This window comes from Puma concolor, chromosome A1 (genome assembly GCF_028749965.1).
Source record: "Puma concolor isolate L17-30 chromosome A1, mPumCon1.1.hap2, whole genome shotgun sequence".
Lineage (NCBI taxonomy): Eukaryota > Metazoa > Chordata > Mammalia > Carnivora > Felidae > Puma > Puma concolor.
This window is the reverse complement of record NC_141667.1, coordinates 5999340-6013580: the sequence shown is the minus strand read 5'-3', so window position 1 is coordinate 6013580 and position 14241 is coordinate 5999340. Positions and strand designations below refer to the sequence as shown.

At 52.8% G+C, this 14241-nt stretch overlaps 1 protein-coding gene across 4 annotated transcripts in view; it reads right to left on the bottom strand.

The window, feature by feature from the left end:
* Positions 1-14241, bottom strand: part of ADCY2 (adenylate cyclase 2) — a 415997-nt gene that overhangs the window by 22202 nt on the left and 379554 nt on the right. For 2 of the 4 annotated variants that reach the window (XR_015240410.1, XM_086675806.1), the window contains 3 exons: positions 12324-12465; positions 2569-2715; positions 692-799 (listed from right to left, as the gene is read on the bottom strand). Coding sequence is in view for 3 of the 4 variants with exons in the window: in XM_086675806.1 (XP_086531932.1) it covers positions 692-799; positions 2569-2715; positions 12324-12465 (397 nt within the window). In the remaining variant the exon portion in view is untranslated. Of the gene's footprint in view, positions 1-691; positions 800-2568; positions 2716-12323; positions 12483-14241 lie in introns of all 4 variants that reach the window. The other 2 variants (XM_086675813.1, XM_086675797.1) reach the window with 1 other exon arrangement.

Genomic DNA, 14241 nt, shown 5'->3' with positions numbered 1-14241 from the left:
GCGGGGCTCGAACCCATGAACCGTGAGATCATGACCTGAGCTGAAGTCAGATGCTCAACTGACTGAGCCACCCAGGTGCCCTGACCACATTGTTTTTATTTATTTTACTTATTTAAAATTTTTTTTAATATTTATTTATTTTGAGAGCCAGAGCAGAGGAGGGACAGAGAGAAACAGAGAGAGACAGAGAGAGAGAGAGAGAGAGAATCTCAGGCAGGCTCCAGGCTCTGAGCTATCAGCACAGAGCCCCATGCGGGGCTTGAACTCACTAACAGTGAGATCATGACCTGAACTGAAACCAAGAATTGGACACTAGACCAAGTGAGCTACCCAGGTGCCCCTTGGCCACACTGTTTTTAATCAAAAGACCAGGGGCCATCTTTTAATAAGCCATCTTAAAATAAACCACTCCAATCTACTTTCTTGAAGATTTATCTGGAATCAAGCAGCGACCAGATCTTTTTTTGTTTTTTTTTTTTTTTCCTATCCCTGTTGACCGGAGAAAGGGGTTCTGTGACCGGACCCTCAGAAGCCTCTGGATTTCTCATCTTTTTTCACAGGATCTTAATCACGGAGGCTTAGGTTGTACACACAGTACAGTTTATGAGTTAGCGTGTGGCCGTTCTGGCTCCAGGGATGATCCGTGGGTGGAACCAAGGCTCAATGTGCCGCGTACCAGACACATCCGTACCTGGGTATGCTCCTGGCTGGGCACGGCGCTCAGACCGGTCGCGGCCATATACGTGCTGCCGATGGTCTTAATCTTTTCAACTCCACTGAATTTCGGCTTGGACAGCAGCTGTGAAGCAATGACAACTGTTCAGTTACTCAGTTGGGTGCAGTGTCTAAAGACATTCTCCAGTTCTAGTTCACGGCGATAGGAATATGAACGATTCCAACTGCTGCTTATTCACATTGCGACCTCGGGCTTTGCCGAGAAAGAACGCTTTATACACTCCACGAAGAGCGTTGTCCTTGGAAGGAATTGCAGCATAATGATATGCTTCCAATTAGCATGAATTACCTTTTAATCTGCTAGGGAAGGAACCGGGATAAATTATGATGCAAGCGATAACAGTCTCAAATAAATTTCCCATCTCTGTGTTTAAAAGGCCAAACACAAAAGTATGATTCAGTGAGGGAGGTCTTCCCTGCATGGCGAGGGTGATTTATGACCACTTATGGTGCCGAGAACTGGCTTTTGCGTCTGAGCTCTAGATGTAAAGGGAATAATTATCTAGGATGGCTCTCCCCATCAGCTCTGACCCTAACACTTCTTGTCCCGGTTTCTGGTACCAGTTACCAGCTCCCACTGCCTATTCCCCGGCCAAGTACATTAGGACTTGGGTTGGGATGGAGAAAATGTAAAAATAAGAGCAGAGGCTATAGGAAAGAGAGCGAAGGGGTGAGAGAGGAAGGGAAGGAGACTCTGGGAGGTTCTTTATCTGCTCATGAGGCCAAAGGCACCAACTGAAGGCTGGGGACATCTTCCTGACCTTTTGTCAGCACTCCTGCTTTCAGAAGGGATTCTTTCAAGATTCCATGTCAGAGGGTCTGAGGCAGATTAGCAAATGCCTGTACCTCATATCCATGAGCCAATCCAACCCAAAATAGCCCTGCCACTCACCCACCCGTACTGGCGAGCATTTATTTCACTGAGGGGCAGCTGTAGCCAATAGGCCACTGTTTCTCACCAGGAACCTGGCATAACCATGGGAGGCACTAGTTGTCATTACTTCGCCATAGGTCTTGAGTCAATCTCACGCTGACAATGGTGATAAAAGAGAAATGCACAGGTCACACACGACATTTAGAAGCTTGGCCTGCAAACATCACGTTACGTAAATAATTTCGTCACGGTATTTCCAAGTTCCATGAATCCTGATGAACCTCTGTTCATGGATGTCAATTTTGCTATATTTTGCTTGATATTTATAAGAATGATGTAGCAGCAACATCCTTAAAACCACTGGTGTGTTTGTTCTTATCAGCAAACAAAACACGTTATTCTCCATGTAGGCAGAATATTGAAAATTGAAAAATGATACGTATTTCAAATTACGAAACATATACTGTGTCCCTTCTCAAATATATTATCCCTCATCCATATTGCTTTTTCAATAACAGAGCGTATCATCCCTGCACAGTTCAAGTTGATATCTGACCTTGGAGTATGCCGAGAGAGACACGCCAGTCATCTACTATGATAAATACATTCATTATTTCTTTTTGTATCAACCGATAAGCAAGTATTTTCCTTGGAGTTCAAGCCTTTTGAGAAAATCCGCCAGCAAACTGGAAAGACATTTTATTGATACCGACTTTGGTACCGGTTCCTAGGGAACACACTACCTCACAAATAAAATATATCATTTCTTCAAAATCAGTCAAGGACCATAACAGAGCAAAAGGCTTTAATTTTCATCCAGCCACCAATAATTACACCAGGAGACGTGCATTAAGACACGCCACAGGATCGGACTAACTTCAGATGGGATGGCCACCAGAATGCCGAAGTGTGGGACGGGGGCCACCCTGGCCTGTCAAGGGTAACTCTCGGGTACCTACATCATCAAAGTCGGCGATGATCTCGTTCAGGAGCCGAAGGCATTCCAAGCCCTCCTTGTTCACATCCGATTCTGTGTAGAATTCCTTGAAATCCGGAATGGAAGCAAACATGACACAGACACAGTCGTAGGACTGGTGGTACAACTCCTGCCCGGGAGGAAAGCGAGAGCTGAGCACTAGGAAACCTTGCAAACAAACATGCTCTTAAGACAAGTGTTTCTTTATGTGGGGATTGGTGAAGAAATCACCCGGTGCCCCCCTGCATGTGCCCCCAAACCAGCCCCTGGCCCATTCCGGACGCCGGCCATGACGGCAGGTGAGGGCTTCTAAGGAGCAGGATGCAGGCTGAGCCCTCAACACAGTGTTTCCACTGCCACTAGCAGCCAGTAGGAGGTGTCCTTCTGGCAAAACTTCTCTGCCATCGTTGCCTTCGACGATTACAAGAGATCACAGACTTCTGGCTTCAGAAAGAAATGTCCTGTAAGCAACTGAAGGCCAACAAAACAATCTCCCAAACTACTATACTAAAATGCCTAAAATGACTACATTGTCATGGCTACATCCTTTGTACTGAGGTCTTTATGCCTGTTTTTCTTTAGTGTCTCCTGAGAGGAGCTCCTCAAGTTACCTCTTAATTACCCCAGAAAGAACCGACGACACTCCCTGGGTTACTTATCCACATCGAATCAAACGCCAACTCTATGTTTATTCAAGATAGGCTTTTGCTGTTAAATACAAAGAGGCTCATACTTCTGCATCCATAGACATGAATAAAATTACAATGTCTTCTAAGTACAATTTTAAGGCGTTTCCATAGTTTTTTTCAACACACAGTGAAACTTTGAAGTTCAGTGAAGGTTTGAGAAAGGAAGGGTTGTTATGTGGGCAGAGAGGCTGGTCCTGGGTGTGAGGACCTGTCCCCCCACTGGCGCTGGCTCATCAGGGCCCTCAGGTGGCATGACGTGGGCAGGAAGGCCAGGCGCCACAGTGGGTGCAGGGAAACGCTCCCTCCGCCGGGAAATATGAGGAGAGTTCTGTCAAACAAGATGGCCGCCCTCAACGCGGATGGAAGAACGCAAGTCACTGGCGCTTCCTGTGCGCCTGGCAGGGTGAGGCAATCCACTCTGCATGAACGTTGTAGTGAGCTCTGCTCTCTGAGGCACCAGACGAATCCCCCCACTGGGAGAGCGCACTTCGGCAGCACCGTAACTCCCAGGTTTGGTGGCCTCTCCAAGGAGCCGTTCTTCCCCACTGAGGTCTCCTCACAAACACAGCAGGCCAATGGCGGCCCATGGACGGTCACAACCACTTCCTGGAAAAGCTAGCCTCAAGTCAGCTTCCTGTTCTCAGGGCCAGCCACCCGTAATGCCTTCTGCGACGACCTCACAATCTCTATAAAACACGCGAACGACAGAACCAAGGGTTTTCTTTTCCACTCTGCTCTCAACATGGTTGCGCTGGCTCACCGCGCAGACCTGTTCTTTGTCCGAGAAGCTGCTGCTCTGAACACTCATATCCTGGGAAGACAACCTGCGACACAGATGACTGTCAAGTTGCAGGGCCTGGCAATGCTAAGCCGGGGAGTCAGGGTTTACCGGGAGACAACCCCCTAGAAGCCCCTGCTAGTTAACGATGCCAGTTTTTTAAGAGAAGTATGAACTTCATAGACTTCCCTATTCTTTTTTTTTTTTTTTAAGTTTATGCATTTATTTTTGAGAGGGGGGTAGGGGCAGAGAGAGAGAGAGAGAGAGAGAGAGAGAGAGTCCCAAGCTGTCAGCACAAGAGCCCAGTGCAGGGCTTGAACTCAGGAACCGTGAGATCATGACTTGAGCTAAAATCAAGAGTTGGACGCTCAACCGACTGAGCCACCCACGTGGTGGCCCACTGACTTCCCTGTTCTTAAGGAAAAGGAGCGTATCTGGCAAGACAAGGAAATGTTTTCTGCACCTTGCATGTCCCCACTGTCTGTGGATACTGGCCAGAGTGACCGTCTGGGGCACGATGATAAAAATAAGCTCGGGAGCGGTCAGCACTGACTCAGTGCCTGCTGACTGACGGGGGCAGCTGTCAACACTCCACAGGAACTAACTTGCCCCCGACGACGATCCTATGAGGCCGGCACTCTTACTTCAACGTACAGATGCGGAGACCGAGGCAGAGGGCAGTTACAGTACTTGCCCAAGGTCACAGTTACCAAGTCTGATGCAGAGTTCCCTCTTACAGGTGCTACACTTTACCCTTGAACCTGGATCTCCTGATGACCGCAGGCCATGCTGTCCAGATGCAGGGGCGGTGGGGGCCTCGCCCCACGTGCAGGTCATGTCGCTTTACCTCTCTCCTTTCTGTGGGGGTCCTTAAGGGTGTACAGGAGTGGGAGACGATGAAATTGCCAGACTGGACCGACTCGCAGTTCGGATGAGGGTCCATTTGAACTGCACTGTGTTGGGGTCCAATAAAATCAGGTCTATGTATTGGAAGGGGTCTGATGTGTTATCTCATTCCACTGTCCACAAACAGGAATGCATGGGACAGTCACCGGTGGGTTTTCCGGCCCTGGGGTGAGCTCCAAGCCTGCGCATCATTTTTGAAAAGGGCCATGGGTTATTCTGCTAGGCAGCCTTGGTTAGGAGTCACAGGCTGAATGACAAAGTAGAAGGTTGGGGGAGCCGGATGATGCACCAGGGCTCCCAGCAGGCCTAGGGGCCAGGACTAATCTCTGGAACCCTGGTCAGGCACTTTGCAGGTGGTGAGTGCTGCTGGGGGCTTGGGCTACAAACTGCTCACCCACTCTCTCTCTAGATCAGTTTCCTGGGACCTTCGTTGAAACACCAAGGATGAGTGTGGACCTCTGCCCCCCCGCCCAGTCCCTGATTCAGCCTCGAGGGCTACTCCTGAGAAACAGGGAAACTTCACCAATGGGAAGCTTCATAAATTCTCTGGAGCCAGGGAAACGTGCAAGGCTTAGAACCATACCCCAAACTCAGGTCTTTGGGTTGGTCTTGGGGCCAGAGTGGACCACAAGCCGACTGGCTGGTGGTCTGACCTTAGCTCATATTTCCAGAGGATCTGGGCATGGGGGTAGGGCACGTGGGCAGACTCCCAGGAGAGTCTGGAGTTCAAGGTCTAGAGTGAATGACTCTTGTTGGGCACACTGTTGCCCGAAGGGATCACTGCGCTTTGGAGTTGGAAATGAGCTCACGTGTCCTTTCAATGCCTGTTCACATGTCACCACTCTGCCAAAGAAGCTCAAGTAACGAAAACACTATCAGAAAGCCACCGCATCTCTGTGCCCGCTGTCCCTTTTAGTTTGCTGAGTGAGACCAGCTCCTCTCCAACCCAACCTGCCCATGGATGAAGACTTGGGACAACCCCATGACTCTTCCTGTCATTCTCGGGTCCTCCTGTCGATAATTAACGCGCCTGGCTCAACAAGCGGTCAAAGCTCAGGACCTAGCTGGACGTGGGGCTCTTCCCCTTTCCCAGCATGGGCCCACAGGGAGGGGTCTGCAGCGTGGGGGAGAGGGCACGCCTGGCTTCCACACTCTCTACTCACACTTACACTTCCACCCTCCCCAACTCCCTCAGCCAGGCTTTCCAAACCTCCAGGGGTGCAGGACAGGGACAGAAGTGTGTGATGGAGGAGGACGGCGCTCCACTGACTGCGTCATGCTCCCTGGGCACTCACACCGGGTGGTCATTGCCATCGGTGGCTGGAAGACTCCCTGTCGCTTCTTGCATCCCTGGACACCCTGCCCGAGGTTCCCTTGCTGTGCATGATACGCTCCCTTCTGCTTGTGACCATCTCTGCCCCGGGCTCTCGGGATATTGTTGTAGCTTCTCTGCTGGGGCTTGTCCACCCCTCCAGGTGGCTTTGTACAACGGCCATCGCCAACGACCCCATGCCAACTGCCTTTCTCTCGCTCGGTCCCCGAACGACGTTCATCAACCTCTGCTCTCCCAAGCCCCGACAGTCCCATGACATTGCCCACCCGCAGCCCCAACTCTCTTGGCTCAGACACTTCCACCAGCCCCTTCCGTCTGCATTTTCCACTTATCAGGGACCCGCCTGTCACCCGTGTCCCCCAGAGGCAGGTGTTTCCCCGGGACCACTCAGCGACACAAGCACAGGGCACACATGTCAGGCTGAGTAGGTTCTGACCCATTCACAAGGCTGGAGGTGAAGGGAAGATCCCCGGGGGGCTTACGTCTCGCTACGTCCCGTCCAGCACCCCTCTTCCAGCCCCCAGTCCCCTGCCCATTCCTACGCCCCCTGCGAGGGAAGGGGGGAGAATCAAGCAATCAGGTTTCCAGCAGAGCACTTGTAAAGCAAGCGGTTAGCGCCCCCTGTGGAACATGGGAGCTCCTGTCTGTGTCAAAGGCCGAAATTCACTTTAGGTCTGCTTGGCATGCCCTGGAAAATGCTCAGAACTGCCATTCGCACTCAGTTTCCAAACTTCCACATCCGTGATCTCTCCTACGGGTCCATTCTGCAGCAAAGGAGGGCCTTCCCACCTCCCACATTTCCCCCCAATGGACTGTGTGCTCACCATTTAGCATCCTCTTCCCAGCGGTCATCGGATTCTTCATTTACTCAGGGGACTGGCGTAATTCGAAAGCACGAAGGCATCTCTGGAGGTGCTGGGGGCATGCCAGCCTGGCTACGGGGATCAGGGCAGAGGGTCTGTCTGGAGGCGGTGGCGGTGGGGCTCACGGCTGGGAAGGCGGGTACAGTGCGCCCACCTGGTGAATGCCCGCACACCCACAGCGACACCTGTGTCCTGTTTTGATCGAGCCTCAGTTCGCCAGCAACGCGGCCGCCTGGCTCAGAATCACACGCCATTCTCGCCACCTGGCGACTCAGCAGAGGGTAGACTGCAGTGACAAAATGTAGCCTTTTCAACAAGCGATGAAAGCTGGCTTTGATGTCTGCTCAAGAGGCATCTCGAAAGCTCCCGCTACAATAGGGCAGTTTCAAGGGCTCCGTCCCAGGAGCGCAGGGCTCTCTCCCTGAACTCGGATGGCCTGTCGCCTGCGTCTGGCCAAGAACCCTCAGCAGCTGAGGGAGAAAACTGCAGAAGTTCTAAGCAAAGCGAATGCCCTGAGGGAAGGAAGAGGCACCTGAGGCACCCATAAGGGCTCTGCCCACACCCAGGTTTTCGTTGAAGTCAAAGCTTTTAGGGGATGTGATTGTAATTCAATCACGCTTTGCTTCTGAAAAGAAATTCATTTCCTCTGAACATCCACGCGGTGGCCTGGAGAACCAAAGAGTGAAGGAAGGCTCTTTGTTAACATCGGTCCTGGCTTAGGTCCTGTGTCCTGTTCCCAAGGACTGTTCCAGAAAAATGTGCATTGGTAATGTTGGTGGTGGGACTGAAAGGCTTGCTCCTGTCCGCCCCAAGCTCTGAAGGTAACCCGGGTATCTGCATTCGGATGGCGTGGGTGCTCAGCCCTCCCCCCGGAGGAGGAGCCCGGAAGGCGCAGCGGCTGGTCTGAGGGCAAAGGGGTTCCATGGAGGTTTGCCCTCTTCAGGCCCCATAAGGGGCCGGGGGGGTGGGGGGGAAGGAGGCTTCCTTGAAGCTGTGAATAAGTTCCAGTGGGCAGTGACTCTTAAGTTTTGCATACATCTGGGATATTTGCTTAAAAGAAAACTAAGATGGAGTGCTGACTGCCGGCCAGGCATCGCTGTGAAGCTTCGCGTGAGTTGCTGCTCTTACCTTTGGGAACAGCCTCTGAGAGGATGGAGGCCTGAGAAGTGCCAGGGCTGGGGCCGAACCTGTGAGCTCGGCCGCCAAGCAGGGCCCGGCAGGTGGAGGAGAGCTGGCCCGGGGCCCAGGAAAGCCACACGGAGCCCGCGCGGCAGGGATCCCTTCGGGAGGCCTTGCTCGTGGGCGCGGGGCTCTCTCTCGGTCCCCAGTGTCAGCCATGCTCTGGGACCCAGCAGAAGAGGCCCCCCTCCAGGGGACTGCATTTCTCACAACGGCCGAACCTCCTCCCCAGGAAGCCTCGGGGTGCGAGAGGGCTCACGCAGGGGACACGTCCTTGGCCCTGACCCCTGAGGTCCTTGACGTTATCCCCACTGCTGAACAGCACACATGCCATTACTGTGTAGCTGCAGGAGGCTGAACACCATCCGCCTGGCTGGCCTGGGACGATGAGGCCGGGATTATACATGGCTGGTTGGGGAATGGCTTGTCCCCCGAGGACAGTCAGTCGAGGACAGAGGAGTCAGATCGGGACAGGAGAAGGTGGGGAGAGCAGAAGGACGGGCCAGGAGTTTGCTACAGTTCATGCGCTCCAATGAGTCTCCTTATAGTAACCTTGTTAGGAGTCTTTGGGAAACCCGCCCCCCCAAAACCTAACGATCCCTTACTGAGAATCACGGCGGGGCGCTCGTTAGACGGCCGGTTAGCGATTCTCTTTCTTGTTCAGCCGGGCGCCGCGAGCTGTTTTGCATTCAGGATTTTCCCCACGAGGATCACAGCCAGCAGAATCTCCTACACCCCCTCTTTGATCTCCAGCAACTGCACAGCATAACCCTCCCTGCCCAGTGGGCTGCCTCTCCCGGCCGCCCTGACGGCGCAGCGCCCCGTGGGGGTCCCTGAAATTGTTTAATCCGCGAGACTTAGAGCGGCTGCCTGTAGAGCTGCACCCCCCCCCGCCCCCCTGTATTTACCCCAACAGACAAAGACTGGCAGTGAACTATGGAAAGCTACCCCCCAGGGCAGTTGTCTGTTGTCTGACTACATACGGAGAAGCCTGCGGCCCGCAGCGGAGCAGAACGAAGCGGTCATTTCAAGGACTGTCCCCCTGGTCCGAAGCCCCCGATTTCAGATGCGTGCGGCGCTTTACCCTCCTGAGCACAATCAGCAGCGCGAGAGAACACATCTAATGGTGCGTGGGGACCGCGGGGCCCTGAGTGAAAACCCGAAGACCCCTAACGTGGCTGCTGTGGCACCTGGCTGCGGCCGGGAGTTCGAACGGCTCTGGACCTGGAGCAAGTGTCCCTTTTCCTCCGGGCCTGCAGGCTGCCTGGGGCGAGGCGCTGTCTCCTGCAGGCGGGGACAGGCCGTCCTCACGAGCTGCCGCTGGGAGCCCGGGATTACTTCGGGGCCCAACCGGTTCCGAGCACACGCGGGGATGGACTGGCCAGGGAGGGGACCCGCCCCCCGCAACGAGGAACCTGCCTTCTTTAGCTGACAAAGGAGGAAAGAAAGCAGAGGACCGGTTCCATCTACCTGTGCCGATTCCTACATTGTTGCCAAAGAGCCCCCCCCTCCCCAACCACCCGGGCAGAGAGGGAGCACCACAGCCCGGACTCCCACCCACTAGGCCACCCTGCCCCCCCCCCCCCCACTACAGCGCTTCCCCAGGGAGCCCATCTGGGTGGTGAAGGCTACAGGGGACCCTGTGTGCGCCCAGTTCTTAAAATGGCAGCACTGATGAGACGCGAAGGGACAGGTCACCCCTCTCTTGGGAGCACGCGAGAGTTGTGCTCAGCGACGTGGCACGCAGCAGGGGGCCACTCAGGAGGCAGACGAGTCACCGCCAGCTGTGGCACGGGCACCTCCCTGCCGGCTGGGCCCCACCTGTGTGGACGTGGGACTCCGTGTCCGGGAATGTCAAATGCCCCCCGCACCTGGAGGGACGCTCGGGGGAAGCGACGTGTAGGCGTCCCACTCCCCACCCCCTCAAGGCAGCTTGCCAAGTCAGGCACTGCTCTTTCCCTGTTAAGAGCGGAGAGACTGGGCTCAGCCCAGGGACGGAGCAGGCCAAGTCCACGTGACAGAGCCTAGGTGTGGACGGGAGAGTCAAGCCCACGCTACCCCCCGCTAGGTGTCTGCTCCTGACCCATCCTGCCATTCCTTACCATTTTCCAAGAGGGAACTGGGTTCAGGCATTCGCTTAGAGTAAGTCAGACCGACGGGGAAGAACAGAGAGAATCCACGGATTCCCCCAAGTCCGGGGAGACCTCGGGAGACATCAGGAAGGGTCTGCAAGGGGGCAGGGCTAATCCCACTGGCTTTGTCAGGGCTTGAACTAGGCACTCCCCCGGCCAGAATATTCTCACTCCTCCACTCCCCCGCCCCCGCCCCCGCCGACCCCAGCATCCATCCCCCAGCTACTTTCTAGCTCCTTCTTTCCAGTTTCAGAAGCTACCTCCTCATAGTGGCGGCCTGTCTGGGCTCCCGCAGATACGCCGCGAGTGCGCTTGGAGACAAGGGGATGCAGTCCCCCTCTGGGCGATGGGGCCACCCCTGTCCCGTTCATCTCTGTGTCCAGGCCAGGCACCAGCGTGGCCACAGGGCAGGGGCGACAGTAGGCACACGCTGAATTTATGAGCCGGACTGACAGCCAGGCACACAGACAGAAAGATGCTCTTATGTCGCTACCGGGGGCAGATGCTCCTTCTTAACAAGCGCAGTGATTTCGTTATCCGTGGCCAGTGGGTAGACCGGCTGCTGAAGATGTATGGACTTCAGAGAAGAGCGGAAGAAACAGAAAGGTGGGCTCCACAGCCAACCAGACCTCCTGGCGGGACCCCAGGCGGCCTGCCGCACCCAGCACGCTTCCAGTAAGAGGAGGGGGCGATGTCCAGCCCCTCACTCCCTCCCTGGTGCTTTCTAGCCAATGTCAACATTAAATGTGCTATTTGGTGCTCATTCTGTGCTTATGATGCGAGTATTATTACTGCCCCCATTTTACAGATGAAGAAACTGAGGCACTTGAGAGCTTAGGTGCTGTGCTGAAGGCCACTTAGCCGTAACTGGCAGAGATGGGATGTGAACTCTTGAAAGCTTGCTCTGCGGTATTTTCTACTTCTTCTCTTATGATAGAAGGTTGGGGATTTTGAGACCTGGCAGGGACAACCACCAGGCAGTGGGCTCCGAGTCACTCCCTCTGGGGGCCCGGTCCAAGTGAAAATACACCCCCTCCCCGCAAAAATGTGCTACAGGAAAATACCGCTTCAGGCCTTGTCACTTGAGATAGTTTGTACTCTAGTGTCATCAAGGTTGACCTTCTCTGTGTCTGCGATGGCAAACACAGGCCTCTGCTCACAGTGAGAGCTCAGATACGTGTTTCTCACTGTAGACACATCTGCTGACTCACCGTAAGTTAGGAATATGAAAGAAATTTCACGATGTCTCATTTCATAAGCCGTTTCTATGCTAAAACGACACTCCCGTCTTTCCAATTCTAGTTAAATATCCGTTCCTTTAGACGCTCCAAGAAATCCCCATTTGCATCCTCAAGAGAGCAGACTTTGGTCTGTGACCTGATCTTGTATGGACAACTTCTAAACTCTGTCCATCTCCCATCTTTGAAATTCCAAGGCCCTTTACAGGCACTCAGGGAAGTTTCCAGCAATGAAACAGTGGATGTGCGGTATGCATGCCTTAATGGTGCCCCTTGATTCAGTCTCTGTGGTGTGCTGGTAAGGCAGGCGGCCCTTCACACCACGGAGAGGCCACTTTTGTGACTTGTTTGGAAGCCCAGGGCCTCACATGGCACCCTGAGAGTGTCACGTGATGGGGGAAGGAAAGCCAGGAATGATGAATCAACACTCAAGCTAACACGTTCGGAGGTGATTCGAACTCACTATTCCCAGTTGGCCCATCATTATCTTTGAAGAACAGACCAATTCAGGCCAACAGGACACCAGGAGCACTGAGGCGTTTGAAGGCTCCCAGGCCCCCCAGACCCCCCCAGCCGGGACCTCCTCGCCCTGCCCCTGCCCGCTGCCCCAGCGTGCCCACCTCGTTCTTCAGGCTCCGGGCCAGGAAATGTTCGGCCACGTGCGCGGGCAGCACGTTCTCCAGCAGCACGCGGTTCAAGTTCTCCATGGTTTCTATCTCCTCCCGCTCTTTTTTGAACTTGTTCTTCCACAAGAAGTCTAACCTACAGTAATATTCATTCTGTTACAAGAGGACACAGAGGTAAAGAACCAATAGGCATCTCGTCCTGCCAGAGAGTGGAGGTTTTAAAGAGAAAATAAAAAGAACAAAAACAAAACTGAAAACAGAACCCCCACACAGAACTGCCACCCACCCTATGGAGCCCGCTGCTCCCCGCAAATGTCTGTCACCCGACCCCTCACCCGGATCTGCAAAGAAGCAGGTGCGGGAAAGCACCAGCCTCAGGAACAGGGAAACAGGCATGTAAGTGACATGGGTGCTTCTGGCCAAGTTATGTTAATAAAAGGTGCCTTGAATTATCTTTTGAGAAGAGGCATAATAGAACATAAACAATGAAAAAATGAAAAAACGGGAAATACATTAGTAGAAAGAGGGCACTGTTTGATAATTTGCATTCAAAAAATAATCGTGCTCAGGCATGGCACTTTGCCTGTATTATCTAGAAATCAGTTTTCCCCTACTACAAATTCTGTAATTAGAAATTCATTGAAAATTTTGTACTTTTTCATCTGGGATTGCATTGTCCTAAGAGAATGACATTCTGTTTACCCAAACGTTCGTTCTGGTATCATTTAATTAAGACGGTGCCTGCTGCTAGAAACACGCATTCGTGCTTTATGATGTCGCACAACTTAATGTTTTCTTAAAACAGTTTCTTAAAAACTGTTTTAGTTGACATTGTAGAAACAGAGTGGCCTGTTTACTGGCCAAGGTGTCTTTGATTTTGGCATCACGTTGGGTCTCCTGTGATGTCAAGAATTTACTATGGTGGAACAGCCCTTGAAAGAATCTTCCTGTAACAGAAGGACCTAATGGATGAGGCGTATTTTAGCACAGAGACTAACTTCCTGACGAAAACATGCAAAGAAGAAATAAATGATGCAAGTTTGTTTGTTTTATTGGTTTGGCTATTTATACTGATGCAGTACACGGGCACACACATACACACGTGTGCACACACAAGTGCACACACGTGTGCACACTGCACACGCGTGCACGCCTGTGTCCACACATACAGGTGCACACATACACCTGCATGCTCACACATGCACACACGTGCACACACACACGTATGTGCACACAGAGCCTCTTACACAGAGACACACAGGTGCACACGTGCATGCACACACATACACTCGCATGTGCACACACACTCACACACACACAGCCTCTTATGCACAGATGGCAACTTAAAAAGTTCACATTTTGGAACCTGAAAGACCATGATCATTCATCAACGAGACTCGATTCAAGCCATGTGCGATATGCTCAAAAGTTGTTCCTCCTCCTCCTCCGGTGTGAAATTTATTTTTACTTCATATAGAGACATTTTTTAAAAAGATTTCAGAAGAGGTATGTTTAATGTTTGTTTATATTAAATTTTTTACATTAACGCCAAATCTGCCACATTCTGTAACCTACAGAAATCATACTCTGCCCTTGCTGGAAAAGGGCTCCGACTTGGACAACAGATTATTCGGGTTTTGGGGGGTACACCAGTGGTGTGGCCGGTTTTAAACTCAAAGACTACTCAGCAGTCCATGACGGTGGCATCAGGAAGACACGGATACACCCTCGAGACGGACAAAGTGAAACAAGGAGAAGTGGCACAGGGCAGGCAGCAAGCCCAGCGCATGGGTCTGGTGGGGCTTCCGTGAGCCGTACTAGAGGTGGCTCAGGTCGCCTGAGTGATGCCACCGCATCACAGGAAACACCTGGTAAGGCTCCCACTAAAGGAATCGGAGCACTTTGGGACCAT